Source organism: Marmota marmota, unplaced genomic scaffold (assembly GCF_001458135.2).
Source record: "Marmota marmota marmota unplaced genomic scaffold, marMar, whole genome shotgun sequence".
Taxonomy (NCBI): Eukaryota; Metazoa; Chordata; class Mammalia; order Rodentia; family Sciuridae; genus Marmota; species Marmota marmota.
In genome coordinates, this window is record NW_026000207.1 from 1,757,428 (window position 1) to 1,781,587 (window position 24,160).

At 54.9% G+C, this 24,160-nt stretch overlaps 1 protein-coding gene across 1 annotated transcript; it reads right to left on the minus strand.

The window, feature by feature from the left end:
• Nucleotides 1-8,783: 8,783 nt before the first annotated feature.
• Nlrp4 (NLR family pyrin domain containing 4) lies at nt 8,784-23,839 on the minus strand. The gene is made up of 10 exons (XM_048791477.1): nt 23,560-23,839; nt 22,468-22,473; nt 20,427-21,990; nt 19,041-19,202; nt 18,482-18,649; nt 16,742-16,909; nt 15,891-16,061; nt 12,754-12,924; nt 11,496-11,666; nt 8,784-9,139 (listed from the first exon to the last, which is right to left on the minus strand). Exons 1-10 carry the CDS (start codon nt 23,837-23,839, stop codon nt 9,055-9,057), a joined length of 2,946 nt encoding a protein of 981 aa, XP_048647434.1. The 3' UTR covers nt 8,784-9,054.
• Nucleotides 23,840-24,160: the final 321 nt, after the last annotated feature.

Genomic DNA, 24,160 nt, shown 5'->3' on the forward strand with positions numbered 1-24,160 from the left:
GTCAGGTGGGGGTGATTGGTTAGTACTAAGATAGGTATATATTTAAACTGATTGGTTGAAGCCCTGAGATGTATACGTGCTGAGCTACATGGCTTCTGGGAAGGGGTGATTTAGTAACTAGGTGGTCAGGGGAAGATTTCGACACACATCTAACAGGCAGTTCCGGGAATTGTCTTGACTGCCACAGGAATTTCAGGCTCTGAGTGCAGCTTGGAAACTTTACAAACCTTATCCTTTTCGTTTCAATTTCTTTGTCCTTTCAATATAATTTTTTTTTTTAAAGAGAGAGAGATAATTATTTTAATATTTTATTTTTTAGTTTTCGGCAGACACAACATCTTTGTTTGTATGTGGTGCTGAGGATCGAACCCGGGCTGCACGCTTGCCAGGCGAGCGCGCTACTGCTTGAGCCACATCCCCACCCCCCAAAACATATAATCTTGAAAAAAATGTAGATCAAACAGTTAAAATGGTAAGAAACCATGAACAGAGGTAGAGGAACCATGGGTAGAGGAAGGCACAGAGGTCCAAACCAAAGGAATGAGCAATCTATTCAATGAAATAATATCAGAAATTTTTTCCAAACATGAACAATGAATTGGAAAATGAAATACAAGAGGCTTACAGGCTGTTAAATGTACAAAATCACAACTGATCCACACTAAGTCACATTATAATGAAAATTCCTAACATACAGAATAAGGAGAGAATATTTAAAAGCCACTCGAGAAAGGAATCAGATTACATATAAGGGGAACCAATTAGATTATGTGCAGATTTTTCAACACAGACCTTGAAAGCTGGAAGATCCTGGAGTAACATATACAAAGCTCTGAAAGAAAATGAATGCCAACCAAGAATCTTATATCCAGCAAAATTAAGCTTTAGATTTGATGATGAACTAAAAATCTTCCATGATAAACAAAAGTTAAAAGAATTTACAACTCGAAAGCCTGCACTTCACAACATCCTCAGCAAAATATTCCATTGAAAAACAACAATGAAAATCAGCAAAGGGAGGTATTACACTAAAGGGAAAATTAACCAAAGGAGAAAGCAAGTCCAGTTAAATACCAAAAATAGACAAAAATGGCTGGGAATACAAATCAGATCTCAATAATACACCTGAATGTTAATGGCCTAAATTCACCAATCAAAAGACATAGACTGGCATATTGGATTTAAAAAAAAAAAGACCAAACAATATGCTGCCTTCAAGAGACTCATTTAATAAGAAAAGACATCCACAGATTGGGAAAAATCATTCCTCATTCATGGACTGTGGAAGCAAGCAGGGGTCTCCATCCTCATATGAAATACAGTAGACTTCAAGCCAAAGTTAATTAAAAGGGATAAAGAAGGATATATTATTCTGCTTAAGGGAATGATTCATCAACAAGACATAATAATAATAAATTTATATGCCCCAAACAATGGCGCATCTATGTTCATCAAACAAACTCAAGTTCAAGAGTCAAATAGACCACAACACAATAATTCTGGGTGACTTTAACACACCTCTTTCACCACTGGATAGATTGTCCAAACAAAAGCTCAACAAAGAAACTATAGAACTCAGTAATGCAATCAATAACTTAGACTTAACTGACATATATAGAATATTTCATCCTTCAATGAAAGAATACACTTTCTTCTCAGCAGCACATGGATCCTTCTCTAAAACAGACCATGTATTATGCCACAAAGCAACTCTTAGAAAATATAAAAAAGTATAGATACTACTTTGTATTCTATCAGATCATAATAGAATGAAATTAGAAATCAATGATAAAATAAAAAATAAAAGCTACTCCAACACCTGGAAAGATCTACCTTGTTCTTGGATAGGCAGATTAATATTATAAAAATGACCATACTTCTAAAAGCACAATATAGATTTAATGCAATTCCAATCAAAATCCCGATGACATTCCTCATAGAAATAGAAAAAGTAGTCATGAAATTCACCTACAAAAATAAGAGCCCCAGTTTAGCTAAAGCAATTCTTAGCAGGAAGAGTGAAACAGGTGGCATCACTATACCAGACCTTAAACTATACTACAGAGCAATAGTAACAAAACCAGCATGGTATTTGCACCAAAACAGACTGGTAGACCAATGGTACAGAATAGAGGACACAGAGACTAATCCACTTAATTACAATTATCTTATATAGACAAAGGTGCCAAAAACATGCACTGGAGAAAAGATAGCCTCTTCAACACATGGTGCTGGGAAAACTGGAAATCCATATGCAACAATATGAGATTAAACCCCTATCTCTCACCATGCACAAAACTTAACACAAAGTGGATCAAGGATCTAGGAATAAATCCAGAGACTCTGCGTCTAATAGAAGAAAAACTAGGCCCTAATCTCCATCATATTGGATTAGGCCCCTACTTCCTTAACAAGACTCCTATAGCACAAGAATTTTAAAAAATAATTAATAAATGGGGTGGATTAGAAGTAAAAAAGCCTCTTCTCAGCAAAAGAAACAATCAGTGAGTTGAACAGAGAGCCTACAGAATGGGAGCAAATTCTTATCACTTGCACATCAGAGAGAGCACTAATGTCTAGGGTGTATAAAGAACTCCAAAAACAAACAAACAAATAACCCGATCAACAAATGGGCCAAGGACCTGAACAGACACTTCCCAGAAGAGGATATACAATCAACCAACAAATATATGAAAAAATGCTCATCATCTCTAGCAATTAGAGAAATGCAAATCAAAACTACTCTAAGATTCCATCTCACTCCCGTCAGAATGTTAGCTATTATGGAGACAAACAGCAATAAGTGTTGGTGAGGATGTGGGGAAAAGGCACACTCGTACATTGCTGGTGGGACTGCAAATTGGTGGAGCCAACATGGAAATCAGTATGGAGATTCCTTGGAAAACTGGGAATGGAACCACCATTTGACCCAGCTATCCCTCTCCTCGGTCTATACCCAAAGGACTTAAAAACAGCACACTACAGGGTCACAGCCACATCAATGTTTATAGCAGCACAATTCACAATAGCTAAACTGTGGAGCCAACCTAGATGCCCTTCAGTGGAAGAATGGATAAAAAATGTGGCATATATACACAATGGAATATTACTCAGCATTAAAAGAGAATAAAATCATGGCATTTGCAGGTAAATGGATGGCATTGGAGAAGATAATGCTAAGTGAAGTTAGCCAATCCCCCCCCCCAAAAAAAATGCTGTTTTCTCTGATATAAGGTGACTGACTCATAGGTAGGGAGGGGGGCATGGGAGGAATAGACGAACTCTACACAGAACAAGAAGAGGGTGGCAAGAGGGTAAAAAAAAGAATATACTTTGTATAAAAGCAGAGATATGAAAAACTGTGCCCTATATGTGCAATATGAATTGTAATGCCTTCTGCATCATATATAACAAATCAGAATAAAAAATTTTTTAAAAAGGAAGATGTGCTCATGATTGAAATATTTGTGTTCATGAATTCCTACTTTATACTTAATCCCAAAATAATTTGTAGGTGGAATAGAACATTTCAATCCAATAGGAGAAAAGCCAAGGAAGTCTTCAGTCAACTCACTCCCCTCCCCAATCCAAAACAAAACAAAACAAACAAACAAAAAACCCCCAAAGCAGCAAATCAATAAAACCTTACGTCTCTCCAGAAAACAAACTGGTAAAAATACACTTGAAACTTATGAGGAATACTTTACATAGCTGTCTCTTCGACTCCATGGAGAGGATCTACAGCTCAGGGCTGTGAAATGAGCAAAGAATGTGAGCAGGTCCGAAAAACTGGTCTGCCTTCGTTTTTTGGAGGGGGGTAGTTGGTGGGGGTACTAGGGATTGAACCCAGGGGTGCTACACCTCTGAACCCCAGCCCCAGCCCCTCTTTATATTTTGATTAGAGACAGAGTCTTGCTGAATTGCTGGGGGCCTCGCCAAGTCTCTAAGCCTGGCTTTGAACTCGCGGTCCTCCTGCCTCAGCCTCCCAAGCTGGTGGGATCACAGGCCTGGGCCACAGTGTCCAGCTGGTCCGGGACTTTCGATGCACACGAACACCACTGACGACGTGGTACCCAAGGCCACAGTGATGTGCTGTGCTTGACGTGTCCAGCTGCTCTGTCCTGCCTGACTGTCCCCATGTCCCTATGGACGCAGGAAGAGGGCCCGCCACTGGTGCAAGAGCAAACAAGTGCCATCTGCTCGGGATGCTGGGGACACCACCCTGCTTAAGCCCTGGCATCATTAGACACAGCCCTGCTCAAAGCAGAGGGACCCTACAGGGCCTGGAGCCCTCAGTGCAGGTGGGCTGCCTCCAGCACCCACCCTGCCCTCAGCACAGGAGGCTCAGTGCGGCTGGCACCCACCCAGGTGCAGAGGACCAGGGCACAGAGACACCTGATGGGGACTGAGGGACACCTGCAGAGGGCAGCCCTCCACACTGTCCTCTCAGTGAACACTGAGGGCGGCCCAGGATTAGAAATCACGACAGTGGAGGCCACCTCACCCAATGACCAGCACCACCTCACCATCGCCCACAATGGGAGACTGATGTCAGAGACCACCGAGGGTCAGGCCCTGGATGGCGCACAGCAGGCCAGCGGGAGCCAGCGAGTAGGTGCCTTCCTAGGGGGACACAGCAAAGGCTGACGGGGTGCGGAGGAGGAGAAATGCGTCCTCATCAGTTAAAAAGGTCACATCATAACTGCAGCCCCAAATTCCCGAGTTTCCCCTCCCTCAGTCCATGGGAGGACCACCCAGAAGCCTGGGCGCTGGAAAACAAAACGCTCTCAACTGCTGGGTGGAGCGGCTAGGGGAGGAAGGGGGCAGCCTGGAGACTGGACTGCAGCTCCCTGAACACTTCCACGTTCACGCGGGGAGCTGGGCCCCTGCCCACTGAGGCCATGCCCCAGCTGCAGGGCTGGGGAGACCCCCACCTAACCCAGCAGAGGGCATCAGTGCCCAGGTCATCCTCAGGGAGAGGTGCGCTTCCAGGGAGGGCAGCACCCAGAGCAGGGTACTCCCTCTTCCCTAAGGCCTATCTCAGCTGTCCTCCGCCCACGTTCCCTTACCCACCCTGCCCTGAAGGACGGGGCCCAGCAGAGGAGACCTGGCCTGGGGGCCCAGCAGCATTGCAACCCTCGCCCCAGGGACGCCCTTACCCTCCTGCAGCTTCAGCCCCAGCAAGATCTGGCCTTTCCACCTCCCTGGCTCACGGTCACCTGGCATTAGCAGGTCAGTGCCCTGCCCTGCCCTCACCTTAGGCCTCAAGCCAGGGAAGGGACTCCCCAAGTATCCTAAGGACGTGTACCTTTCCCCACAGGGACCCGCCATCCTGCACCCCAGCGGCCCCGCTGACAGCTGTGTTTGCTCAAAGCCCCACCAACAGAGTCAAAGGCAGAGGGCTTCTCCCTTTTGCATAATTAAGAAATGGGACCTGTGACTCTCTAATTAGCACTTCAAGGTCCCCAGGTCTTGGAAGGTTGCTTTCTCTAGTCCATTTCAGTTTTTCCTCAGCACTGACGAGCTCCTCATGAATCAGACAGAGAAACAGAGTTCCCAGCTTGTCATGTGGCCTTTGCTTTGCCTAAAGTATTTTTTAGAAATAGAGATGGTTTCAAAAACCTTTATGATTTTCTTTCCTCTGTTGCTTTTGAAGTTTGATCTTGGGTAGGGACGTCCTCTCCAGGGCCTGGTTGTAGAGACACTAAGGCGTTTCCTCCTGGGGCTTCTGGGGTTCCAACTCCTTTCTGCATTTGCGCCTCTGACCACGTGGAGATGGTCCTGTGGATGCCGTGGGAAACAGACCTGGGCCACGACACTTATTGACAGTCCCTCCACCAGCCAGCGACGCCCTGTTGTCAGATGGGCATGGGACTGATCCTGCGCCTGGCTCCTAGGCCGCCTGTCTGCCTGTCTGTGCCTCTGTCAGGCCTTTACCCTCAGGAGGAGGCTTTAGGGGCCCCAGTGTCTGCAGGGTCTCCTCCTCCTCCTTCCTCTTCCTTCCAGCATGTTCCTGGAGATGCCTGTGGAGTGGTCAAGTGGCATTCTGGGGCGCGAGTCTCAGCTCCAGGTTCCTGATGGACAGAAGCCGCCCGCCTTGGTGGGCGCCTTCCACGCGGGAGCGGGGCTCTTTCCTTAATGGGTCAATTCTCCTTCTAGGTCCTGCGGGAAGGAACTGCCTGCTTTTCTCACCTGAGGATTCCTTATGGTTGAGTTAAAAGGAAGCACTTCCTTTTCTTCCCTTCTCCTTCCTGGGCTAAGGCGCCTTTTCTGTAGTTGCTTCTCATTCCATTTGCATTTTGACCTCTGTGCATTGTCAGGGGCTCTCTGGCCGGCCGCGGTGTGTGCCCACTCTCTTATTGTCAGGGTGGTTTTCTAGGGAGACTTGTGGGTTTGCAGCTCTGCAGTCAGATCATCTGTGACGGGTTTCCCTGTCCCTTTCCACTCCTCACACCTTTCTCTGGTGGCTCTCTGACTGCCAACTGAAAGCCATTCCTTAAACGTGAAGTCCTGGTGCATGTGGCTGACACACTCTCTGTGGCCTGCGCTGTGTCTGAGCAGGTGTGGCTGGAGCTGCCCTGGCTGGTTCCTGAAGTCTCCTGTCTGCGATGGGCACTTCCCTGGGGTTCTCCTGCGGAAGCAGTCACTCTAAGTGGCCTCCACCATTTCAGGCCTGCGTTCTTCCCAGCCTCCTGCGTGGGCTGTGAGAGCTCTCTGGCAGTTGGAGAGGTGGTGGTCAGGGCTCCCTGGACACCCTCTGCCTGCCTGGTCCCGCCAGAGTCTGCACCAGGATCAGGAGTTTGCTGCCCGCCCCCCTGCTCTCTGCAGGAGCTACAGCCTCCTGGGCCACGACTGCCCAGAGTCTAGCCTTCCAGGGCTCTTGCACTGCTGTGCTGGGGACCCCTGGGGGCCTCCACCTTGCTGGGCTCCATGGGAGACTGTCCTCAAGTCCCTTTCCTGGTCCCTGCTTCTGTGTCACCTCAAGCGCCCTGTGTGACGTGCTCTGCACCAAGGAGAGTTGATCCTGGCTGTCCAGCTCTGTGCACTGTGGACGTGAGAGCCCGCCTACCTGCCCACAGGTAACTAGAAGCCCAGGGGAGGGTGGGGTGGCAGCTGCTGGGCTGCACAGGTGGGAGCACTGAGTGTCCGGGGGCAGGGGACAGCCACCTTCTTCCCTCTCACCCTGGCAGAGAGTTTCCTTCCTAGGGCCCATTAGGGCCTCACTTTCTGCCCAGACTGATGTCAGGCGCTTGGCCCTGCATGTGCCTCTACAAGTGTCAGCTGTGGGCCTTCCATTGATGCCTTCCTCCACACTGAGCCGATTCGTCTCCTCGGTGGGAGCTGAGGGTCTCACTTCCTTCCTGTCCCCAGCAGCCTTTCTGGCAGAGGCTGCCCCCGCCCCACTCTGCTCCTGACATGTTGGAAACTGGTTGTGCAGGTGCCTGCACCTCAGGGGCCCTCTTCTGTTCCCTGGTCCTCAGGTCTGTTCCCTGCGGCACCAGCACTTGGCCAACCACTGTTCTGGGCTGCTCTGAAGCCAGCTGCTGCCGGCTGTCGGGGCTTCCTTCTTTCTGATCAGGATGGCTTGGCGTGTCCTCTTAGGGAGACGTGTGAATTGGGGATTGGTTTCTTCCTATCAAGGAGGACACTGGAACTTGTAGGATGGCTTTCTTTGGGATGAATGAAATATGTTCTGTTATTCCAATTTTATTCCCTTTTAGAGTTTCCTGGGGCAGAGTTCTAGCTAGAAACCTGGGGGTGGAATTCCAGGAATAACAAGAGCTGTGCTGGGGAGGGCCAGCCCAGGACCGCACCCACCAGGGCCACAGCTCCTGGGCTTCGCCCGTCACCCGGGCCCTCCAAGCTCATCTTCTCACACCCAGGGACATTCTCCTCACCCCTCAGCCTTTGCAGGAACTAAGTCACACGCAAGGCCTGCTGGGGGGCGGGCACCTGTGCACATAGCTCTCCAGGTGGTCACGGTCTCCCTCTTGGGACTCGCTGCTGGGAGGGTGGATGTTTGAGGCTCAGGAGCTCCGTGGTCAGCACTGCCCTCCTGCTTTCCCCCTGACCTCCAGCTGGGGAAGGGCCTGTTGGGACAGAGGGGGTCACTGTGCCCCAGGGTAGAACAGGCACTCCAGGAACAGTTAAGGGAGATGGGAGAACAGGTTCCTGTCACCTGTCACCCTGGGGTGGGGAGTCCTTGGTGTTCTCCCCCCTTTATTGTGGAAAATATGCACAACATCCCTTGTTGTTGTTGAGACAGGGTCTTGCCAACCTGCTGGGGCTGGCCTTGAACTCTGCAGCCTCTGGCCTCACTTCCCGAGTCCCTGGGAGGACAGGGGTGCACCATTCTGAATGCACAGCTGTGCTCACAGGATACACTAACAGTGAAGGGGGCTTGCAGCATCGTGTCCACAGCGTGGTCTTGGTAAGGCATGAAAAGCTCAGTGCGGTCACTGATGGACGCAGCTGAGCACAGGACAGGTGCTGGAGGCTGTGCACCCATCTCACGACAGGGCTGCCTGAGGCTCAGGGACAGGGAGGGACGGGTTGGTTTGCCTCTACTTGTAGTGTGAGGTGGAAGGACTGTGTGGAAAGGTGTTTTCAGAAAGGCTTTGTCAGGAGAGAGAAGAAAAGAGCCCCTAGACCCCAGGAAGAACTGTCGGGAAGGCGGTCGGTGTGGCCAGCGCCTTCCCAAGTCACCTGAGAGGCGGCCATGTGTAACCCGCGCTCCTGCTTGTCATTCAGCAGTCACAAATTCCATCTCAGGGTTTCCCAAGTGCTTTAAGATAGGATAGTTTATTGGGTTTTGAAAATGTCCTTGGAGACAGACCCTCTCACTAAATCTTCTACCCTTTCAGCTCTTCTCCAAGGCCACAGAACAAATTAAAGATCGTACCCTGCAGGACACAAGGGAAGGAGCTCAGTGCCTCAGGGAGGGGACACCTCTGTGCCAAGTCCCCCTGTCCCCTGCACTTGTCCCCAGGAGGGGGCGGGAATCAGGGTGGCGGGGATGGGCTTGCAGCCTGGTTCCCCATGGGTGCTCCGTCACTAATCCATGGAGATCTCGCAGGGAAGTGGGTTTTCCTGTCTCAAGTCGAACCAGAAACCTTCCTCTGTTGAAGCCCTGCTCACTCTGCAGAACAGAAAAGAGCCCTGTGTCAGTCACACTGAAAATCTCACCTTTGTCCCCAATTTCCTCCAGGCAGAGCGCAGAGATCCTGGCGAGGCTCCAAGGGACAGACGCCCCGTGATGAGAGGAGGTGGCTGGTGAGTGTTCAACTCCTGGACTCCACCCTCCCAAACCCCAGTTGTCGCTTGGCCAATTTCTGTGACGTCAACTCTCCAAACGGACCACATCCGATCTCAAACTGCCAGTTAGACGCCACTGACCAGAGCTGCTGTTGGAAGCCCCAGTACACGGACACGCGTGCACACCCACACGTACACACAGGCACACACAGACCCGGGGTTTGGGGGCGAGAAGCCAATGGATTTGGAGTTATGCTTTAAAGAGACAAAATGGTAATAATTTCTGTGGCCTGGGTGTCCCACCACATCTTGTTCCATTTTCACAGCCACCCCGAGGACAGCAATCCCCACGACTGGTGAGCAAGACGCTGAACCTCGTCAGCTCTGAGCCAGTGACCAGACGCGGTGCAGGCAGGACCCGAGGCCCAGTGATTCTCTGGGCCCCACCTGCACCCTACGACACACTGACTCGGATATGACAGGCTCGGGGCCCCTGTGTCCTGTTTCTTCTGTGGATACACGTGTCTCCTGTTTGAGATGCCTCGTATGCCACTCCCTGGCGTGAACCTGTCCCCATGTACTGTCCCCTCAATGCGCATCTTGGCAAGACGCTCCAGGGAGTGGAAGAGAGCAGTGCTGGCCATTTAGTTCCAACGTACTTGTGTCACTGGATGCACATCCTCGATCCCCGCCTCGTGCCATTACTGCTACTTGGCAGAGAGAAGATGGTAATTGGAGAGGACAAGAGTCTTGCCCAGGCCTCGAGCTGGACACATGGGGCCAGAACTGAGACGCAGACCCCCAAGGCTCAGGACACACAGCCAAGTCGGTCCACCATCGACATCGGCCCCCCCGCACTCGACACTCTGAACGGCTAGCCAACGTCCAGAGGGAAAGCCACGGGCCCGGCACCCAAGGGTCCCCCCACAGTGCGAGGGTAGACTGCACACTACGCACCAGGTCCTCACAGGAGGAGCACTGCGCACTGGGGCGGGGGGTTACAGTTTTAAGTCAACGGGCTCCTTCCTAGAAGCCGGGGGCCGATAGCTGCCTGGGATTGCTGTGGTCCTGAGGGTGGAGAAGAGTGATGTGTAAATGGTGTATCCCATTACACTGTTTCATAATGTGTTTAGGAGTAAATTATATAGTGTCATGGGAATGATGTATTTATAACCGTCAATGTCACAAGTCAATATGCATTACACCTTTGTATCATTTAGGTCTATATGAACATAACTTATAAATATAATGTTTCCAAATATGAAGTTCTGTTTGTAAATACAGATCCTTCTCAGGTCACGGTGGGATGGCATTCTGATTAGCCAGTGTGTAGGGTTCGGATGTGAGGTGTCCCCCAGAAGCTCACGGGTGACACAATGCAAGGATTAGAGGAGAAATGATTGGCTTGTGGGAGCCCCAACCCACTCAGTGAATTCACCCCCACGGGGTTGGCAGAGTGGTGACTGGAGGCCAAGGGTGGGGCTGGAGGAGGTGGCCTTCGGGGTCCTGCCTTTGGGGTAGATGTTTGTGTCTGGAGAGGGGCGTCTCTGCCTCCTGGTCACCCTGACGTGCGGGGCTTCCCTCGGCCACTTTCCTCCACCATGACGCCCTGCCTCACCTCGAGCCCCGACGAAGGGAGCTGGCCTTCTAGGGACTGAGACCCCTGCAACCGTGAGCCCCCAAATGGACTTTTCCTCCTCTGCGGTTGTTCTGTCAGGCGTTCTAATCACAGCAGCGAAAAGGCTATGGCCCCACGGCAGGCTGAAGACGTTGTCAGACACACACACACACACACACACACACACACACACACACACCCCTCACAGCCTGACCGACTGAGCCCCACAGCTCCACCTACCTCACCTACGGCTGGGCAATCACCCAGCACCCAGCTTCCTGGGTAATGGCGCACAGGACACCTCACACACTGCTGAACTCTGCACTGAGAGGGGGAACCGTGTGCACGGGTGCCTCTTTGCACCACTGTAAAGCCAAAGAATTGTAGGTCACCCCCGTCCGCATGAATGTACGTTTTATCTACAAATGTAATGTGTGCGACTTGTGTTACGGTGCCAAGTCCCTTTACGGGCTCCCACCTCCCACCTGCTGCTGGGAACGGATTTTAAACTCACCCTTGTGTTCCTGCGACACCTGGGCAGGAGCTTCACTTGCATGTGGCAGCAGTGAGCCTGTACCCAGCAGCTGCACAGGGGAGCCCACACAGACGACATGCAGCTCACCTGAGCTTCCGCAGGACTCGCCCGGGCAGTGACGTGGCCAAGCACAACAGTCGAATGGTGCTGTTGTCCAGGGGGTTGCCCCTGAGGTCCAGTTCATTCAGACTCTTACTGAAGGCGACGATGGAAGCCAGGATCTTACCGCCTTCTCTGGTCAATTGGCAGGAATCCAGGCTGCAACAGAGAGGATGCGAGGAGCAGCCCTGGGTGGTTCCAGCCAGACCGCCCAGGCTCACTTGGCAGCCCCTGGGCATCGCCTTCCTCTGTGATGGAGTCCTTTCCCCGGCCCTTGGACAGGGACCAGGGCTGGGAACCTCACTCTGAATAGTAGCCGGGCACCCTGGAAGCCAGGTTCTGCAGTTCTGGGCCTCCCCTCAGATGCCTGCTCGGTTTCTCTTCCTTTGGCACTGGTTCTCCAACCCAGGGTCGCTCTACCACTGCCCAACATCCCCCGCCCCTTCTACTTGGAGAGAACTTCTCCAGAGTTGCTGAGGCTGGCCTTGAACTTGTCATCCTCCTGCCTCAGGCTCCCTAGGCACTGGGAGGACAGGGGGGACCCAACACACCAGCCTGGTACACTTTCTGATCTCGTGGAACCCCCAAGGCGCTGCTCAGGGCTGCACTCTGTCCCCTCAGAGGGCCGTGTTGAAACCCCAGCCCCAAGTGTGACTGCACTTGGAGACAGTCTTTGTGGAGGCACTGAGGGTGGACCCCAATGGGCTCTAACTGGTGTCCCCGCTGGAACAGGAAGTCCAGGCGCACACAGGCCTAGAGGGAAGACTGAGGACAGGGAGGAGGCGGCGGCACCGGGAGCCAAGGAGCAGCCTGGAGCCGTCCTCCCTGCAGACCCTGAGAAGGAACCAGCCCTGGGCACCTTGAGCTGGACTTCCGGCCTCCAGGGGCCTCCAGAACCCAGCCACCTGCGCTCAGGGCATCTCCATCTCTTGGTCTGTGGCACTTTGCTAGCAGAGCCTGATGAACACATGCAGATGCTGTGTCAGAAGCTGGACTAAGCATTAAATGAGGCGAGGGCTGCCTCACTGTCGTCCCCAGCTGCCAGCCAGCCTGCCCGACCAGCCCAGGGCGAGACCAGCCATTCCCAGCCAGGATCAGCCAGCAGTGAGCGCTCAGGCAGCCTCGGGCAGTGGGGTGGATGGGTGTGCAGCAGCAGCCAGGTGCGGCTGCCCTCACCGTCTCCTCCTGCCCATCAGCCTGTCCTTCTGCCACCGTGAGGATGCACCCGCCGCTTCCCAGCACCCACCTGAGTTCCTTTAAGCCGCAGTGGGGGTGCAGCACACCTCCGCTCAGGAACGCCAGGCCGACATCTCCTATGTTGTTGCCCCCGACATCCAGGCTTCTCAGGTTTGGGCTGCTCTCAAGGACGAGAGCCAGGTCCTGACAGATCCTCATCGTGATCCCGCACCTCTGCAAACTGTATGGCAACAGCCAACACAGAGACCTGTTATCCCGGGCCTGGAGGAGGCCCAAACGGCTCAGTGTAGACTAGGCGCAGGGAGAGGAGAACCAGAACTAAGAAGCGTTACAACCGTGTCCTGGAAGGAGCGTGTGATGGTCCCCGTCTTGGAAGAACCAAGAAGCAGACACTAGGTTTGGAGGTGACCGAAGCCTGGGGCCCTGGGGACAGCTGTACTGCTCTCAGGGGGTGCACTGCAACATTCAAGAGGCATCAGGACAGAGGCCAAGTACCACAGCCAGTGCCGCGAGGACCTACACGGTGAGATTTCATTATCAACCTCTTCTTCACCGGGTCGAGGAAGTTCCTAACATTCATAATTTTCCAAGAGTTATACCAAAGGGATAGATCTGAATGCCGACTATACCTTTTAGGCAGATTTTTACTTTTAACCAGTTCGTATAGAGAGTTGCCGCACTGACCTTTTTCTAAGCATCTCCTTTGGGAGGCGGGGAAGGGCCCAGGGCCCCGCAGCTGCCCAGCCTAAGCTCTGTCTGCGAGCCCCACCCTCCCCCTGTCCTTTCTGATGCTAGGACAAATCAGGGTGAATTCCCTCAACAGAGTTTTGGAATTCGCTTGCTGCCGGGCTCCTTAGTGCCTCTGCATTTCACGAAGGGCACTACACAGCACTTGTCCTTTCCCACCGTCCAGCTGTCGCTGCTATCAAGACTACCGTGTCCTCCAGTGTCCGCGTGGGGCTCTCTTCTCTTTGCCGTCTGCAAAGACTCTGACAAAACTGCTCTTCCCTGAGGGTTTAGTGAGACTCGCTGGCGCAGGCTTCTTTCTAAGCCACACAGGGCGGCGGATCTCATTGTGCGCGTGGTTTGGAAGCGTTCACGGTTTTCTCCTTGAGTTTTCTTCAAGTCATGCTCTTCCAGAAGCTGACCGAGTCTGGAACAATCTGTCAGGTTCCTGGTGCTAAGGTGCCCACAACACCCCGTCAGGTCACCCCCGGCAGGTGTAGGATCTCTTCCCCTTGGTGAAGACCTGCAGTGCTCCCTGCAGCCACAGGAATCCCCGAGCACTGGACGGCGGCTCCTCTGTCCCGAGATGCGCCAGAGTGTAAGCCAGGTAAAGAGTCTCAGGACAGAATGTACAGTGCCTCACGAATTCTTCTGCCGATTACATACTGGAGCCATAGCACTTGATACACGGGTAAGTAAGCTGTATTATTAACTGGTTTGGGACTTGACACTGAACCTTCAAGTAGTTAACCACTCAGCCACTTCCCCAGCCCTTCTTATTTAGAGACGGGGTCTCACCCAGTTGCTTAAGGCCTCGCTCACTTGCTGATCAACTCCTGATCCTCGAGCCTCAGCCTCCTGAGCCGCTTGGATGACGAGAGTGTGCCACCACGTGATCCAGCCAGTAAACTGATTAAACTTCCCTGCTCAGTTTCACCTTTGTGTACTGCAACTCCAACATTTCACACAGCATGCAGGGCCGGCACCACACTCTGCGGGAGAAGGTGGATGCAAGTGGCCCTCTGCAGAGAGGAGCAACGAACTTGCACTCTTCTGGCCCTTTCGGCTGTCGGTGCCATCTGTTTCTTTACTTCTCTCCTGTTCCCTGCATCTCTGTGGTTTGGCAATTGAGACAATGTTGAGCTGGGCACACTGGCTCACGCCTGTAACCCTAGTGCTCTGGGAGACCAAGGCAGGAAGATCCCAAGTTTGAGGCCAGCCTCGTCTATTTGGCAAGACCCTCGTCAATTTAGAAAGTCCCAGTTCTAGGTCAAGGACAAGTTTGAGAAGAGGACTGGGGTGTAGTTCCGTGGCTGAGCACCCCTGGGTTCAGTCCCCGGTACCTCTCGCACAAGTGTGCTCCATCTTTGGCCACTCGTTTTCTTCCATTAGTTCTAACCCACTGTGCAAATCATCTATGAGGTGAACACTGACCCTCATCTCTAGGTGATCCATTATCTGCTGCTTCCACGGGGTCCCTGTTCCTGAGAGCTGAAAGGTGTTCTTTTGTTGAAGCAGAACACACAACGGTTTGACCCACGAGTCTGAGGTTGGGGGGCCTCTCTCTTGTCTTCTTGCCTCTGTTCCTTATCTCCTTGGAGCTTAGGTTCTTTTCAGTGGGTTGAATGTATTGACCTTGGAAGATCCATTTGGAGTATGTCAAGGTCACGGCTCATGTCCTCCATCATCTGCCCCCACAGAGGATTGTTCCATGGATTTTTCCGGGGGTCTGGCCGACACTAGTTTGGGATTCTTGTTTCTGAATCCAGTCTGAAGGATCTGGGGAGAACCTCACGTGACCTGCACTTAGACTACAACTCAGGCTTATTCCTCTTCCATTTTTAAATATTGTGCTGACATTTGAGTGGGCTTCTTTCAGAGACTGACCGGCAGCTTAACCCACCTCTGCAGGAAGGAGATCGCTTCTCCTGCTCTTGTACGACGGCGTCTAACGTCCCTGCAGCCAGGACCACGAGGTTCACGCTCAGATTTCCTAAGGGATCAGGTGAAACCTCCCCCTAACTCCCTGGAGCCTGGAATTCTCAGGGAGGCACCTGATCGGGACGCGCTGACCCTCCCGCTTCCCGGGATTCTGTCAGGAAGCTCCTTGGCTGTATCAGCCCGAATCCTCACACGGATGCTGGGGTCCCCATCGCCACGTTTCCCCTGGAGGGTGGGCTCTGTTTTCCCTCCTGATGACACAGGTTCACCTTGAGCACACATGCCAGTCATCGAGGCCGATGCTCTGCCCACCACAGGGCCCTTCCTGGGTCACCATCCCTACGCCCCTGAAGGACCTGCCCCAACATGTGCATCTGTGCTTCACAGGAACATCTCTACCCGAACCTCCGCCTGACGCCTTCAGCCTCCCTGGGAAAGGCACAGACACTGTCCTTCCTGAGGAGGGTGCCTCCCCAGCCTGGGGCAGGGCCTGGTCACCAGGCCACCTCCACGGCCTACCACAGTGTCTGCAGGCTGCAGGTGGGCTGTCGCAGGGCCTCACACAGCTGTGCCACTCCCTCGTCCATCAGGGCGTTTCTGCTGAGGTCCAGGTGGCTCAGGTTTGCGTTGCTCAGGAGAACCTCAGAGAGGTGTGGGCAGCAGTGCTCACAGATCTGGCAGCCGGCCATCCTGGGGGGAAGCAGGGGACAGCAGGTCACGTGAGGGCCGAGGGCCCAAGGATGGCTCACCTGCACGCTCAAGGTGGTCTTTCTGTGGCCCTGTGTACGAACTCAGTGGGACCCAATCTCCCCTTTGACTGCTCCTTACCCACATGAGACCGGCAGGAGGAACCAAACCGACACAGAGCCTCATGACAAAACCAGGGGTGAGAGGCACAGCTCAGATGCCCAGAGTCTGTCAGTTCTAGTTCTGACTCTGCATCTCACCCCGTCCTGGGACAAGCCTGCTGCCCCCTGAGGCTGTTGCCCAGAGCACGGGTGACGTGCAGGGTGACGTGCATGGGTCATCTCAGGTACCACATCCGCAGCTTGTCCGGTTCTCCCGAGAATCCTAGCAGGTTCTAATGGCTTCTTACAAGGAACGCTCTGCCACGTTGGGAGAGCCAGGGGTACAGGAAAGAACAGAGCAGAGGTGGCAGCGGGGTCCCCACAGAGGCCACTTCTGCGCCCGTTCACAGAGGGGCAGCCCGCAGCCGGGAGGCCCAGTGAGTGATGGAGAGCAGCAGACCCGGGGCTGGACCTCGAGCCGTGGATCCTCAGCTGCTGCCAGGGCTGCTGCGGTCTCAGCTGGGGGACAGAGCGCAGCGACCCGGGATCCTGCGTGCCCCTTGCCCACCCCAGTCCACTTACACCAGTGTCTGCAGGGTGCAGTCTGGGTGGCGCAAGGCCGCGCACAGTGTGGACACACCCTCTGCCAGCTTGTTATCACTGAGGTCCAGCAGCGTCAGCTTCCTGTTTGTCGCCAGCATCGAGGCCAAGGCCTTGCAATCCGTAGCGGAGAGGCCCGAGTCCTTAAGCCTGCAGGGAGGGGACACCACATGCTCTGGGCTTCCCTGCCTGGACTGGCCCCTGGTGCTAGTCCTGTGAGGGCCTGTCCTTCACTGAGCCTCCTGGGGAATCCTGTCATCACCCCCCAACCCACAGTCTGCACAGCTCGGCCCAGACTCAGTCACTCTGTGCTTACCCACGCCAAGTCACTTCCCCGACCCCAGGGCAGCCCCACACAGGATCCGTGTCCTGCGAGGCCCCTCCTGCTCCCCAGCCTGTGCCCCCACCACACCAGGCAGTCTTCCTGGAGGACTCAGGATGCTGTCCCCAGCAGGACCCCTTTCCAACTAGTGCCCCACTAGGGTGGGGTTGGCGTTGCTCAGGGAGAGTGTGACACTCCTCCCCAGCATAGGTGACGCCTCCTAGACAGCATCCCACGGAAGAGTTAAGCCTGAGGTGGGGTCTCTGCCTGTAGTCGTGACTCCCATCTCAGGGGCTGTCCCTGCGCGTGGGCACACACATGCGCTAAGCCCCCGGATGACAGAATGGACATATGCACAGCCTACACAGGTGCACGTCAATGCAGGTATGACCGCCAAGCCTCTGACCACAGCCCTGACATTTCTCCAGGGTGATTCTGCCGCAGCTCCTGGGTCTAAAGATGCCTGTGGCTTCAAGATATTTTCAAGAAGTGAAAACAATAGCATTTGGCCCACATCATACCATACCTCCAAATTAATTCAAAATGGATCACAGATTGAAACCTCAGAGTCTAAATGATAGGGCTGGGGTTGCAGCTCAGGGGTAGAGCCTTTGCCTATCATGTGTGAGGTTCTGGGTTTGAATCTCAGCGCCACCTAAAAGTAAAAGCTCATCAACAAGGAGAACATATTAGACCAAACTTCCTAACAATGAACAAGTTCAGAAAATGATCTGAGACCTTGGGTTAGGCGATGGTCTCTCGCAGGCAACACAAAACACACAGGGGAGCACGGAAACAAGAGGTGGTCCCCGAGACCGTTCAGAACCGGGCTGTGTGCCAACCAGACGGCTCGCACATCGCGAAGCCTGCACCCAGCCTCTCCTGCCTCCGCCCTTCACCAGAGGTGAGCACCACCAGGCCTCTAACACCACAGTGTCCCATCTTGAAACCTCAGAATGAAACCCTGTGGTCCACTCCTGAGTTAGACTCTTTCCACCAACAATATTGGAAATTTGTCCAAAATGTTACCTGGGCTTGTAGGCCAATCCCATGGGATCGGGGAATGTAACCAAAGGTTTCTTGTCCATTAAGGAAAATTTCCACTTCTCAGGCCTTAGGGGGTCCTGCCCTAAATGTTCCAGTGTCCCTCTCTCCCCAAACTGAGCCACCAACACCTGAAGCACTTCTCCTGGGTTACGTTGTGCACCAGACTCTGCCACAGCTGAACTGGGGTTTTGCACAGCGCCCGTATCGATGTAAAACTAACGTCCCTATCCTGGTCTCGCTTTCTGGAGACCAGACCTCTGTACCCAAGGGGCAGGAAGTAGGACAGAGATGCCCACGTGAACGCAGCCCAGTCCTCTCTGGAACCCACCCCGAGGCTGGCGGGCAGCACTCACAGCAGCTCCTGAAGGTTGCACACTGGGTTGCTCAAGGCCCTGCAGAGGAGCAAGACCTCATCGTGGGGGAGCCGGGTGGAGGTCATGCTCAGGTGTTGCAGGTTGGGGTTACTGGTGAACACCTCAAAGAAAATCCCGGTCTCACAGGAAAAGCAGACTTTTCTTGTCCTGCAAAAGCCAAGGTGACTCTGGATGATTGTGGTCCACCCATCTCCAGCAGCACAGCGTGAACGCCTGCTGTGGTCACCTCTGCGCCATAAATGACCCACGGGCCACTTCCACGACCCCATTGCCTGGGTGGGTTTACCCCCAAAGGCCACGTTTGGAGACGGTGTGGTTGGCAGAACTAGAGGAAGCCATGGGGTCCTCCTTTCTTCTAGAGGAAGCAGAGCCCAGGGTGCCTCTGGGACCCCACAATCAGGCCCAGGCCGACCACCGAGGAAGAGCTTCCCGGGCAGCAGGGGCGCTGGGCTTGAGACACCTCCCTGGGGTCCAGCCTCTACCTCAGGCTGGCAGGGAGGTCAGCAGTCTCCACGCCCCAGGCCCATCTTCAACTCACTCGAGTCTCTGCACGGGGCACGTGGACTGTCGCAGCTGACAACACAGGATCAGCAGCGTCCACTTGCCGAGGACGCTGTCCACCACCCGGAGTTTCTGGAGGTGCTCATTGGCGGTGAGCACAGAGCAGATCTGGCGCCACCAGAGGAGAGTACGGCTCGACCTGTAACAGGAGAGACGAGAGGTTCTCCACAGAGGTCAGCTCAAGGCAGTCACAGCCTCTGAGCACAGTGTCAGCTGCTTGGACCCCCAAGACGGGGAGAACGAGGTCAGCTCTCCTCTTGCGTCACTTCTCGGCCAGGACCCTGGGCCACGCTGCAGCCTTTCAGGCCTGTACTGCCCAAGGGCCGGGGCTCCTGACACCAGAGGGCAGGGCCAGGGATGCCTCTGAGCATCCTCCGGCTCAGGACAGCCCCACAGCAAGGCCATAGCCCACCCAGGCCACCGAGGTCCTGGGGCTGGAGACCCTCCCTTGTTACCAGTGGAGGCTGTCTAGAGGAAAGAGGAGGCAGGAGGCCAGAGCCAGCCTCCAGCCAGATCTCCTGGCCTCCAACTTGGCCCTTGCCCCATCCTGACCCTGCCATCTTGGTGGGCTGACGTGAACTGTCTGTCCCGTTTCCTCCTGCAGCACCACGGTAGGAGGGTCCACCTGGTGGCCGACGGAGTCAACCAGGAGTTTCAGAACACAACAGCACTAGTCTCAGCTGGGAGGACGGGGATCTGGAGCCCGGTCCCAGGGAGTGACCCAAGGGTGAAGCCTGCCAAGGGCCGGGAAGGGAAGGGAAGGGAAGGGAACGCATCCCAGGGAGCCTGGCCTCGTCCCTCAGTTCAGTACTTATTGCTGCTGTGGTGAGGAGACCCGTGCAGCTAGGAAAGGCCAGGCTCGGGGACGAGGCCACGGGCTCCCCACGAGAGCTGCCGTGCACTCAATGAGCACACGTGCCCCATCCACGAGCACCAGGGAAAGACTAGGGAGAAGGGACCCAGGGGCTGGGGCTCAGCGGTGGAGCGCTGCCCTGTACCTGGGGGGCTCAGGGCTGGATGCTCAGCACCAAGTCAAAATGAGATTAAGAAAGCTCTGTGAACATCTACAAGTAAAGATATTTTCATTAAATATCTCCAGTTGTAGTTGGACATAAAAATAAATATCTTTTAATGTATGTACTTAGGAGGTGCTAGGTGAGCACTCTACCGCTGAGCCATAACGCCAGACCCAAGTAAAAATATTTTTCACTAAAAAAATACAGTAAAATATAAGATGAGTCAAGACTACTGGACAGAAAAGGCAGGCAGTGACCCCAATCCACGTGAAACGCCCCGTCACCAACACCCTGTGAGCACACAGATTCTGAAAAAGGGTGGAAAGAAAGTGACGGCAGGGACTCACATGGGGTCTGGTCCCCTCTCTTCCGGAAAGATTTCTGGGACTGAGACAGTGAGCTCCCTCAAGCTGGAGCAGTATTTTAGGCAGTAGGCAGCAACCGCCAAGTCTGGCCTCTCCCGAAGGGGGAAGTGGGCCTCGCGGAGGCTGCTCATCAGGTGGCTGGCAAAGGCGTCACTCTGCACCTCGAAGAGGGCATAGAAGAGCAGCAGGAACTCCACCTGGTCCTCAGGATCCTCGATGTCCGCCAGGATCCTCAGACATCCCAGGAGCTGGGGCGCCAACTCCCGGGACCTCTGCATCCCAAGAAGGGCATCCAGCCTCTGCTGCTCACTTTCATGGAGGAGGCCAAACAGGAAGCAGCCCAGGAACACCCAGCTGGCTCTGTCTTTCCTGAAGTACGTGAGCAGCAGTGCCTCTATGGGCCTCACGGCCCGGCTGGGGTGGTCGCGGGGGCTGTCCAGCAGGTAGTACATGGCCGCACAGAACTCCTGCATGCACATGTGGATGAAGGAGTAGGAGCTCCCCGACTCGCTGTACTTCCGGAGGAGCCTGAGGTCCAGCAAGGTGGGGGTGTCAGTGTCCGCTATCCCGTTCCTCCTGAGCTCCTCTTCGCCAAACACCCACGTGTCGGTCCACATGCCCTCCGCGGCCAGGGAACACAGCGCCTTCAGCAGGCCTTGGCCCTGCTGGCTGGGACGAGTAGCGCCCTTGGGTGTGAACGCTTGAAACACGAAAGAGAGGAACACAGAGGTGGACCTGCAGCAGGTGGCTGCCAGGTCCCTCCCGCGCTCCGTCTCCTGTTTCAGAGAGGTGCACACCATCCAGCAGAGGAGGGGGACGTGGCACATGGTGAAGAGATGCTCGTTGTTTCGCACCAAGCTGAAGGCTGCCAGGGCTCGGCCCCTGTCTTCAAACGAGCAGCAGAAGTACTGCTTCACGTGGCTGTCCTGGAAGCATTTGAGCTCTTGCATGTTTGGGTGGTCCAGCTTGCTCTCCAGAGCTTCTGGGCGCATGGGCATGGCAGCGAGGAGCAGAGCCGACTCTGGGAGAATCTTCCTCCTCAGCAGGCTGCTCAGGACCGTCTTCACTGAACGCTCCTCCCTCCAGTCACGGCACAGCTCCGACTCGGGCTCTGTCAGGGGGCACTGCAGCTCCTCCAAGCTGTCGATGATGAACAGGATCCTCTCGGGTTGGGCCACCACGTCCGCCCAGGGGACAGAGTCATCGGGCCTTTCTCTGGACATGAGCCCGGCCAGGCTGGTCACCCTCAGCTGCTTCAATTCTCGGCAGCAAAAGTAGAAAACGAAAGAGAATTTGTCCCGATAGAGGGTACCGTCTGACCAGGCCAGCATCACCTTCAGCAGGAACCTCGTTTTCCCCATTCTTTGTAATGCGCGGAGGACGACCGTGCGAGGCCTCCTGGGTACCCTTGGAGTGAAATACTCTTCCAGACGTGCATGCTCTTCACAGGTCAATGACTGGTCAAAGCAGCCAGGGATCTCAGTGAAGGCGCCCCTGGACCACATGCCGATGAGCTTCTTCTGTATGTGAGCTCGATAGGCATTTGCTGGTCAGCAGGGGCAAGAGAAGAACACAGCACGTCAGAGTTCAACCCCCGCACAACCTGAAGGCTTCAACCCGAATCTCTCCTATGGGAAACAGTGTCCTCAGGGCCTGCAGGCTGTGGCCACAGCCTAAAGCACCAACCAGACAGCCCCCAGGGTCAAAGGCCTGCCAGGCCAGCTCCACACACACACACACACCTGTTCATCTCTGCCAGGAGAGCACAGAACTGCAAAGCCCTGCTGGCTTCCAACTGAAGAGAGTGGAATGCACGTCAAACCAGGGAGGGGCCTCCCCATGTGGAAGCAGGAGCTCTGTGTGGGGACAGGACCCTGCCTCTGGGCTGTGGTGCTGCCCAACAAGGGTTAGCACGGGAGGAAGGCTTGGCCTGGCCGCTGTGTCTAAGAGACTGGCACAGCCTGCGTCTCCCTGGAGGGAGCCTGTGCTCTAGATGTGACAGGGCCCTAGGATTCACCCCAACTCCATCCTGGTGAGCCTTCTCGTCCTTGGCAGAGCAGAAGGTAGAAGTATCCAATCAAAAGCCAAACAACTAAAAGGCTGAGCCTTCTAGAATCCCTTCAGGCTGAGCTGAGGCTGGGTCCTGCTCTGCACTCGCCACAGGCTCTGGTGACACGGGAAGGTTGGGGTGCTGAGTGACATCAGAGGGGACCCTGCCACTAGGTGGTAGACAGGTGAGGTTCAAAGGGCACAGGGGGCCGCAGGAACGCGGGAAGTGCACAAATGAATGCCAAGGAATTTAGCAGGGATGGCTGGGCCGGGTCTCAGGTTAGGAAGAGAGAGCTCCAAAGGACTCCACAGAGGAAGGCAGCCAAGACCAAGGTCGCTCCCTGAAGGACCAAGGTCGCAGAAGGACAGAGCCTTATCCTGAGGGTACAATGCGGGTCCTGGGGGAGGCGGGGAGACCACCAGTGGCGGAAAGCACTATTAAACAGGCAGAGCCCGAAAGCTGGAGCTGAGGAAGGCGGCTGGCCAAGAGGCCAGGACCTCGGGGACACCCGTGCAGGACCAGCGTGAAGAGCCCCATCCGGGCACCTTGCAGCGACTCTAGAAAGACCCCACCGGCCCCAGTACCACCTCCTGCCTAGGACACCGGGCAGCGCAAACACGCAGAGACTCCAGACGGATCAGGCGCAGGACCGGGCGCAGCACCACCGTGAGCGTCGGGGGCCGCGCAGCCCAGGGGCCACAGCTCCCTGCCTGCTGAAATGATGCACCCCCAGGGCATCCACTGAAGTCCGCTGGGCACCCGCATCTCAGGGCCCTTCCAAAGCGCCCCACCACACCCGACAGGTAACCTCGGATCCAGGTGCCATCTACAGCAGCTGTCAACTGCTGCAGTCTGCGCCCAGTCACCGCCCTCTGCCCGGGGGAGCTGGCCCAGGACAGTTCCCAGCTGTGGGTGGGGTTCCGGTGACCACGCCCACCTGCCCTCTCCGCCCCTGAGGTGGGGATGAGGCTGCCCCCCAAGCCTGGGCAGCTCTCCCCACCACGGCTCGCCCTGGACACCCTGTGCCCCAGCCCCCTGCGCTCTCCCAAGGAGCCCCCAACTCACCTGCGCTCTCCCTCGAGGCCTGGTCACAGAGGTCCTTCCTGTGGATCTTGGGGAAGATGCAGAGGGCCAGGGCCCACGCCGGCTGTTCCCCATAGCGCTGGGTCATCAAGCTGGCCAGGTCCTGGCGCCTGGCCTTCTTCACCTGCGCCCAGGGAATGGGCTGGAGGCCGCGTTGCACAGTCTCCTGCTTGAGCAGCTGCTTAAACTGCACCAACTCGTTCTTCTTGAGTTCATCCAAGTACCACATGAGGCGGAAGTCAGGAATGAAGGACGCTGCCATCCCGTCCAGGCCCGAGAGGAAGATGCTCGGAGACGGGGACCAGGAAGGACCAGGAATCAGACAGCCTGAGGGAAACGTCAGGGTGGCCCCGAGTTACTCAGAAGGAAAGGGCCTGGCACAGCCTCGTGCTGGTCCTGGGTGAGGGCTGGGGAGCCCCCAACTGCCTCCTGTCCTCTCCTCACTGACGTGGGCTTGAAAGCAGTGGTGACTCGGACACCAACCTGCGCTGGCCTTCCTGTCCACACGCCTTGCCTGCGACCCAGCTCAGGCGGTGCCCGGAGGGAGCCCCACAGAGCCCCAGGGTTAGCATTAGAGAAGCTT